Source organism: Astyanax mexicanus, chromosome 1 (genome assembly GCF_023375975.1).
Source record: "Astyanax mexicanus isolate ESR-SI-001 chromosome 1, AstMex3_surface, whole genome shotgun sequence".
Lineage (NCBI taxonomy): Eukaryota > Metazoa > Chordata > Actinopteri > Characiformes > Acestrorhamphidae > Astyanax > Astyanax mexicanus.
Window position 1 is genome coordinate 119,980,961 of NC_064408.1, and position 9,963 is coordinate 119,990,923.

At 36.7% G+C, this 9,963-nt stretch overlaps 1 protein-coding gene across 1 annotated transcript; it reads left to right on the forward strand.

The window, feature by feature from the left end:
* The first annotated feature begins 416 nt into the window (after nt 1–416).
* Nucleotides 417–6,575, forward strand: LOC103042829 (C-C chemokine receptor type 4-like). The gene is made up of 4 exons (XM_049467641.1): nt 417–509; nt 2,597–2,672; nt 2,917–2,987; nt 5,051–6,575. The coding sequence occupies exons 3-4, from the start codon at nt 2,947–2,949 to the stop codon at nt 6,012–6,014; spliced, it is 1,005 nt and encodes a 334-aa protein (XP_049323598.1). The 5' UTR covers nt 417–509; nt 2,597–2,672; nt 2,917–2,946; the 3' UTR covers nt 6,015–6,575.
* Nucleotides 6,576–9,963: the final 3,388 nt, after the last annotated feature.

Here is a 9,963-nt window from a genome sequence, read left to right on the forward strand (position 1 = left end):
AGAGTTACTATATTCACTAATACCACTTACAACTTTACTACTGTACACAACACAAGCCTTATTGTGTTCACCATGTCCAGAATCCTACTGCACTCTGAGGAACCTAGGATAATGAACCTTCACACTGTTGTAATATGTAAAGTGATCAGCCCAATCAATATTTCATATCGTTTTTGGCAGAAATAAGGTCATGTGATTCAGACCAAAGGTCTTTAGTTCATACTGTTAAATAAAATGTCAAAGTAAACTAAGTAGAGTAAGAAAGAAACATGTTCTGAGTTGGAGTCATAAATAAAACAAAAAGGATATTTAAATTGACATAAGTAGTTACCTCACTTCCTTAGTTTTTTTTCTCAGGGGCTGAAAAAGAGAAGTAACATTTTTTGGTTTGTAGGGTGGGGAAAATGTACATCTACTGGTTTCTGTGAGACCCAGGATATATCTTTAGAACTGTCTTCAGCAACGTAACGCGTCGTACAGCAAGACGACTGAGAAGTATCCTGCCGAAGGTAAAATGGTACCAACAATATAAACTATATTACTAAAAAACTGTAACTATAATAATAAACATTACAAATTGGTTAGTCAGTACGAGCTTAACTTAAAAGGTTATTATTGAAATGGTTCTTCAGACTGACTGAAAAATATGTTGGAAATTGTTTTGTACAGCTCTATAGTTCAGAATCTTTTTTAAAAATTATCTATACTACCTGAATGATTATAAGCTTGATATTATATTAGAAGCTGAACTTCTTTTCTTTATACAGCTCTGGAAAAAATAAGAGACTACTTAAAAATTGTAAGAGTTTCTTTGATTTGATCAAATTGAAAACCTCTGGAATATAATCAAGAGGAAGATGGATGATCACAAGTCATCAAACCAAACTGAACTTCTTGCTTGCACCAGTAGTGGCAAAAGCAGTGTGTAAGACTGTTGGAGGAGAATGCGCCAAGATGCACGAAAACTCTGATTAAAAACCAGGGTTATTCCACCAAATATTGATTTCTGAACTCTTAAAACTTTGTGTCTAAAAGCTCTGCATCTTTTTTGTGTTATTTTAGCCATTTCTCATTTTCTGCAAAAAAATGCTCTAAATGACAATAATATTTTTATTTGAAATTTGGGAGAAATGCTGTTTGTAGTTTATAGAATAAAACAGCAATGTTCATTTTACTCAAACATAAACCTATAAATAACAAAACCAGAGAAACTGATTCAGATACTGAAGTGCTCTCTTATTTTTCCAGAGCTGTGTGTTGTCTGGGTTAACAGATATATATATATATATATATATATATATATATATATATATATATATATAGTAGAAAAGCTTATTTAAAAAAATATTTGCATTCAGTGTTTTAAAAAAAAAATGAATGAAATGTATGTCTAAGCTTCTGACTGGTAGTGTATAATCATAATTTGTGGGAATGAGATATTTCTCAACAGAAATGTGTGGGAAAGATTATACTCGTTGCATAAGCAAGACACACCCATAGCTAATAGAAGTGCAGAGGAAGTAACTTTTCAGATATCAGGAAACCACACAGACTGAAGATCTGTGGCCATGTATGAGAATTTAACAGTGATAAGCAAAAAAGTTGAGTAATGCAATTGAATAAACAACTGCTGATTTAATATCTGTATCCATTACATTGATTAAATAATAAAAAGCTAAAATATTTTAGCCTCTCAACATTCAAAGGACAAACCTGGATCCAGCAAATGGTCTAGTCTCACTGTATGCAAAACTAGGTGTTACCTAGATATAAAGCTCTGAAAAAAAAGGGACAAAAAACCTCTGGAATATAATCAAGAGGAAGATGGATGATCACAAGCCATCAAACCAAACTGAACTGCTTGAATTTTTGCACCAGGAGTGTAAAGCATAAAGTTATCCAAAAGCAGTGTGTAAGACTGGTGGAGGAGAACATGATGCCAAGATGCATGAATACTGTGATTAAAAACCACCAGGGTTATTCCACCAAATATTGACTCCTAATCTCTTTATGAATATGAACTTGTTTTCTTTGCATTATTTGAGGTCTGAAAGTTCTGCACCTTTTTTTTATTTAAGCCGCTTCTCATTTTCTGGAAATAAATGCTCTAAATGACAATATTTTTATTTAGAATTTGGGAGAAATGTTGTCTGTAGTTTATAGAATAAAACAACAATGTTCATTTTACTCAAACGTAAACATATAAATAGAAATGGGAGTATGGGAGATAAAATAAGGCAGAAGAAGCCTTTTTTTTGAGCACATGCCACAAACAGAGTCGCTTGAGGTATGCTAAAGCTAAAGCACATTCGAGTTATTTGGAGGGCGATTACTTATGGGAAAAAGCTCACAGCATTCCAACACAAACACTTTAAGTGTAAATTTTATAAACTTCATTTCACTTCTCAAATATCACTGTGTTCATTTGCTATATGATATTTAACTGAAATTGCTGAGCCAAACAACTAATGATTTATAAAGGAAAATCATGAAAATTATCAGGGGTGCCCAAACTTTTTAATACCACTAGTAGTGTAAATGTTTTCAGGGGGTTATTAAAGAGCTTTTCAAACTTGCTTTGTATTATCTCTGCTAGATTGAGTCTGGTCCAATAGAGAACTTCATAACTGCTGCAATCTTCATAGAGAAGCATAGAAAGTGTCCTGCAGAAGGTAACGAAATACCAGCAACATCACTTGTTTCATTTTTAAACACGTTTTTACTTTAAGTAGTTTTAAAAGTAGAACTTTTACACTTTTACTTAAAGAGTAAAAAAGCTTGAGTTGTTATTTCAGCTTCTACAGAAGTATTTTAATCCCTAGTATCTGTACTTCTACCTACAAAGTAATGAACAGAGATACTTTTCACACCTTTGGCAAACAGCAAATAGCAACTTGTTCATTTATGTTGTTTCAGTATTTTCAGGACTGCTCTTTGAGATTTTAAATGTCAGTGATGTCGAATGCCACTATTGATGGAGTTGACAGGTAAGAGGTTTAATATACTGACACTCATTAAACTCTCAGTTACTTAAACAATAGAACACAAGATGCAGTGTGTCATCATAAATAACATCACAGCTGTGATTTGGTCGTAGGCACGAGTTGTGATGTTATTCGTGATAACACATGACCTTGAGTGTTCTATTGCTTTCATACAGCAGTTCTTTTTACAAAATGAATAAAGAAAATAAATTAAAGAACTTTAAGAAATTCAGTTTGAATATGCTTTAATATGGACTGAGCCTTCCGCCAAAAAGTAGTTCCACAACAACTGTAACAGAACTGAAACTTAACTACAAAACGGTGTATGGTTCATACAGACTAACACCACGAAAGTAAGCTTGAAATCTAAATTGGGAATAAGTGAAGATGGTAATGTTAGGAGCGTGAAATAACGCTAATACTCTCCTCTCCTGCTCTGTGGAGTCTTCTTCAGGTGAAAGCTGCGCATTTTTTGAGCGTTTCTGTTTGTTTTGCTGGGTGGTGTTGGTTTTAGCTAGCTGGCTGGACTGTGGTTAGGTTAGCCTAGCTTACTTTAGCTTAGCATTAACTTAGCTTAGCCTAGCCTGGCTGGTTACCGTTCTGGCTGTCAGACTGCGGCCGAGGTGACTGATAGATTTTCTTTACCTTTTTTCCACAAAAGACGAGCCAGCACTGCAGGCTGCGGGTGAGTGTGTCGTGGCTGGGCGTTAGCCTGTGCTAAGCTAATGCTGCTGCTGCTGGTGGAGGTGTTGATTCAAAACTGTCCTGTGTGTATAAATACGCCGTTACTCGGAAACGCATCCGCCCAGTGATACAGATTTAGTGTGAGAAGGCCATGCTGTTTTCACAGATATCATCACGGCTAGAACACTTCTCAACCAATCAGATTGTGAGGTCGGAACTAACTGTTGTTTAAATATCAACAACATATCAATGATGTAGCATCTGTCACGTTCTCCTCGGGTTTTGCGTCTCTCTGGTCTGTCTCTGTGTTTATTTACCCTCTGCACGTGCCCTGTATGTATCCTGTGTCTCCTAACCTGTAGCTTACCTGTTCATTTGTAGCTCCGCCCCCTGTTTCCAAGGGTTTCCTGTTTCCCGCCCTTGTCCGTTTGTATAAATAGTCCCCTTGTACCTGTTTTCCCCCGTCCGTGGTTGTACGTCTACCGCCAGTCAGGTCCCGTGTTATTTAATGTTCTCTGTTTTTTTGTCTTAGTTTTTGTTTCATTAAGTTTCATTAAATACTCCCACTTCCATCCGCTCTTTACGCTCTCCAAGATACTTAAAATTTGCAGTTTAAATAAAAGGCTTTTATCATTTGATACATGCATTTGTTTTTCACTTTATCATTATTAATTGTACAAAATCTCTTGGTATGCTGAAGCATATACAGGGCTTGGACAATGAAACTGAAACACCTGTCATTTTAGTGTGGGAGGTTACATCATGGCTAAATTGGAGCAGCCTGGTGTCCAATCTTCATTAATTGTACATTGCACCAGTCAGAGCAGAGTGTGAAGGTTCAATTAGCAGGGTAAGAGCACAGTTTTGCTGAAAATATTGCAATACACACAACATTATGGGTGACATACCAGAGTTCAAAAGAGGACAAATTGTTGGTGCACGTCTTTCTGGTGCATCTGTGACCAAGACAGCAAGTCTTTGTGATGCATCAAGAGCCACGGTATCCAGGGTAATGTTAGCTGTCTGAAAGGGATGTTCGGGTGCTAACCCGGATTGTATCCAAAATACATAAAACCATGGCTGATCAAATCACGGCAAAATTTAATGTGCACCTTAACTCTCCTGTTTCCACCAGAACTGTCCGTCGCCACAATAAATTATTGTGGTCTAAAACCAGGTGTTTCAGTTTCTTTGTCCAACCTCTGCAGTGTTTGAAGAAGCAGTCTGCATGTCTAGGTGCTTGGTTTTATATACCATGGAAGTGATTAGAACTCCTGAGTTCATTAATTTGCATTAGTGAGTGAATACTTGTGACAATATAATGTATCACTGTGAAAATATTCTACATTAAGTATATTGATTTATTCTTTCTATGATTGCAGCTTTGATCTACATGAATTCTTTGACTACACTGACTACTTCTACTACAGTTATAACTTCAGTGAAACTGAAACTGTTCTTTGTGCTCCTGAAGACCATGAGAACAATCTCCTCTCTGCACTCTATTGCCTGTTTTTTGTGGTGGGCTTCATTGGAAATGCACTGGTGGTGTGGGTCATCACGGTGGGCACTCAGATGAAAAGCATGACCGATGTGTGCCTTCTGAACCTGGCTCTGGCTGACCTTCTCCTGGTCCTGTCTCTTCCTTTTCTGGCCTATGAATTTAACTATGGCTGGATATTTGGTGAAGACATGTGCTCTCTGGTTCTTGGCATCTACTTTATTGGGTTCTATGGTGGGATCTTCTTTATTGTGCTGATGAGCATCGACAGGTACTTGGCTGTGGTCCATGCCATACTTGCCTTAAGGGTCCGAACTAAGACCCGTGGGATTGTGGCCAGCCTGGTAATCTGGGTCTTAGCTGTTGCTGCATCTTTCCCAGAGCTGTTGCACATTAGAACCATGCAGTCTACTAAGGTAACAAGATGTAATGCATATCCAAGAGAGATGTTGGTAGCCATTGCGAGCATAAAAATGAACATTGTGGGTCTGCTGGTTCCACTGATCATTGTCGGGTTCTGCTATTCGATGATACTGCGGAAGCTCTACGGCTGTCACTCGTCCAAGAAACACTCCATGCGCCTTATTGTCGTGGTCATGGTGGTCTTCTTCTGCTGCTGGACGCCACATAACATTGCAGTATTCATAAGAGGCCTGCTAATAATGGATGTAATACCTAAAAATTGTTTGTTTCTAAAACAGATCTTGCTGACTGTAGAGATCACTGAGGCAGTGGCAGTCTCTCACAGCTGCCTGAATCCCTTCCTCTACGTGTTTGTTGGAGGGAAGTTTAGGAGGCATCTTCTCAGGCTCTTCAGAGAACGTCGGTATATCTGTTGTAAATAAAGAGTCACCTGACCCAGACTTCAGGATTGGTCTATTCTTAGGGCATTTTCACACCAGCTATTAATGAAAAAATATATAGATTAGGATTAAGTGCCTCTCTAAGAGAAGAATAAGTGGAAAAAACACATATTTTGGCAATATGTCAAACACTATATTGCTAAAAGAATTTGTTCACCCATACAAATAATTCAGACTGGAATGTCAGAATGATGAATAATAAAGTCAGACTGGAACTCAATGTCAAGTAACTCGAACTGTTCCAGCAACTCCTTTAACTTAAAAAGAGCCTTAGCCAACTACAGGCAGTTTACGGCACTCAATAACTCAAAAAAAAACAAAAAAAAAACAAACAATTTGATCTCCTTCTTAATTGATTTATTGAAGAATTTATTGACATTAGGTTTATGGGGTTTATGATTAGGTTAAAATACCTTAATAGTAAAATAGTAAAGTATTCTGTTTTCATTTGATCAATGATATTCCCTATTTTTACTAGTTTACTTTTGTGTATGCTTTTAATGTTCATTCATTTCATTCATTCAACTATTTTATTTTAATTACTGTTACTATTTTTTATTTCTTGACTGTTAAAAACACTTCACAAGAAAAAAATGCTCTATAAATAAAGTCATCATGGTTATTATTGTTCTATTTATGGTTATGTTTATTGTTTGATTTATTTACTTACTTGCAATACAGTACAATATTCACGACACTCTTAAAATGATTGATACCATGCTTATGATGCAATGATGAAACGGTCAGAAAAAAAGTCAGTTTGAAGGCTAACTAAAAAGTATTTTAGTGGAGTCCACCTTCAGCATAAAAGGGGAGGGGCAGTTTTGGATGGGCCCTGGGTGATGTATGTGATGTGATGGGGTTATAATTGATTGAAAGATTTGCATATATGCACCCTATTTACTCCGCGCCCATAATGAAATGAAAACGAGGCTCGGGGGTAGCTGTCAGAATATCCACTAGTTTAAGTGGAAGCGTCTGTGTGGAGAACTAATCTCACACACCTTTAACGGTGAAAACTGTCGAAATATGGGCAGAAAATAAGTGTAAGATTCCCTGAGCTGTTTTACTAAAAGGCAACAGCAACTGAATTGAGGGTTATGTGCAGGATGTGGAAGGTGGCTAGGTGTATGCGTGTGTTTGATGTATTGAAAACTTGTGTGTTAGCCTGCTAGCTAGCTAGTTACTCACTACTTAGCGACTGTAAAAAAAATACCCTGTAGTTCATCTAACTACAGTCCTCATTACATGCTTCACTGAACTGAAATATCTGTTCAGGTAAATAACATGAGCACAGCATTCATCTTCAACTTTCTCATTCTAACCAGTGTTTTAAAGAAACACTCTTTTATGAAGTGTTCTGAACTTACTTTTGTGTCCACGTTAATCTGTAATATCAAATCAGAAATAAAATTAATTTTAACACTAGAGCTAGTGTTAAAATACAGTCTAATGCAGGGGTGTCAAACTCATTTTGGCCGAGGGCCACATTGGCATATTGGCTGTCCTCCGAGGGCCAGATGTAACTTATAAATATAAGAAAATGTAACCAAATGTAATATATGTAAATGAATGTAATTACTCCTTAATGTTAAATAACTCTCAATATATTATTTATTCAATCAAATATTACAGTTGCATGGAAAAAATGTTTGCTTGTTGCTCTATTAACATAAATCCTGTTATGAAATCCAAAAACTCCATCAATCAAGAACCAAACTATACAAGTGAATAGAAATGACATAAAATACAAGTTATATTAACTTTGATCAAAACGTTTGATACTGAAAAGAGGCTTAATTAATATAAAATCAAAAATTGTGAGCTGTGACAGATTTAGCATTTCCTCATCCAACCACTAGTGGGAGCTGCAGCAGCACAAGCCCACAGTCTTTACTGAGTCAGAGCTACAGCCCAGCCACGGGCTACAGGACTCAGCTGAGCCAGTCTGGAGCGTTTTTAAAATTTTAAGTTCTTCTGTGTATGAAATAAAATAACCCCACTAACCGGATAATACAGCTCTCTACAGTTCATATTTCAGCCCAAGCAGCTAACAGCAGCAGTTTAGAGCAGCCATCCCGGAGTCACTGCTCGGATTACATTATAAACAGGTCAGTTAGCGCGCTGCTAACCTCAGGATGTTTATAACTACGGAGTTTAGTGAACACACCACGGCTGCAAGGTTAGACTGTTGAAGAAATCAGTAAAGGCTGGTTAGATAAGTGATTCACCTCCTCGTCCTTTGCTGAGGTGAAACTGCGACTAGCGCTGTCACAGTGATGTTTATTAACCTCATTAAAACAGATTTTATCAGCTATTGTCTTATAAATATTTACACATAATTTATATCTCTTCTAAAAAGCGTTTATTTTGGTCAGTAACACAAAATGCATACCGGTCTTTCGCCTTGAAGCACAGCCGTCCGTCTGCATCAACTTTTCTTTTTCTGGATATTATGGGATAAACATGTCTCAATTCCACCCGCGAAGTTACACCTTCCCTCCGGCAGGGTTTCCACATCAATGACTACACTGCCGTGTAGTGGCAGTAAGCCACTTTGCGGGTAATACAATCGACAAGCATTGTGGGAAATGTATTTTTTGGTCAAAGAACGCTTCTGACCTATTTATTATAGACACTAAGATTTTACAAGCTCTCGCGGGCCACATAAAAAGACGTGGCGGGCCACATTTGGCCCGCGGGCCTTGTGTTTGACACATGTGGTCTAATGCTACTAATGCTAAATACAGTCCAGCTAAGTGTACACTCTTGTGAGACCAGACCCCCCACAGTAGGTTGTTAACTAGCGTTAGCTAGCTAAGCAGGCTACTCTACTCTAACGAGCTATTGCTTGACTAATGTTACCCCCTCTACTCGTTTCGACCTAAACCAAAAAAAAAAAAAAAAAAAAACAGTTCAGGGTTAATCAAGTCATAGCCGGAGATCCAGGTTTAGTTAGTTAGCTTGCTGGCTCTCTCTGCTAACGTTCATCAGGTTAGATTAGCTGGCTGGGTAATATTAATATGGCTAGCCTTAGCTTTAGCTAGCTAGCACAGTAGCATACATCTTAAACTGAAATGGCGATCTCCACTGATTTTTGATATGGGTTCTTTGGGGTTCTTTGGGGAAACTATGAAAGGTTTGAGCTTTATAAGATATCTTTCTTTTTGAAGAAGTGTTCCAACACTACTTCTGTCTTCCACAGCCTCGTTTTGGTAGACGACTGGGACGTAGGTAAATGAAGCATATAGCACAGTTGAACCTGTAGCGGCACTGTAGAAGCAGAAATGAAGAAAAAAAATCATTTTCTAAAGGTTAGGAAATGTTTATAAAAACATTAAGTAGGACTGGTATGCATCAGTACTTCAAAGGAACACATTTCAGCTATTAATACAAAAAATAAAAACTATGGATTAGAGTTTAGTGCCTCTTTAAGAGAAGGATAAGTTGAAAAAATAGATATTTTGTCAATATGTCAAAGTGTATTATTACTAAAATGACTAAATTACTAGTATTTATTACTTAAAATACAAACTGTTCGCTTCCACTTCGTTGAAACAATTTCCTTTCATCTTGTCCCAATGTTTGCATTGTGTTTGCATAGTGTTTATTCAGATTTATCCTGTATTTTCTGGTGGATAAAAATACATTAAAATATTAAATTTTTAAATAAATAGAAAGTAAAACTGAACTACTAAACTAAAAAATACGTTTATGGTGATGCTATAAACCATATTGTATATATTAATTTCATTAAAAGCAATTCTTTGAAAGTAATTGTGACACAAAATATTTTGAGCTAATACTTTAAGCTTTAATACTTTATTTGAAATATATAAAAATATATACAAATATATACACGCATACACAATACAGTTGCAAAAAAAAGTATGTAAACCCTATGACATTACTTGGATTTCTGCGTAAATTG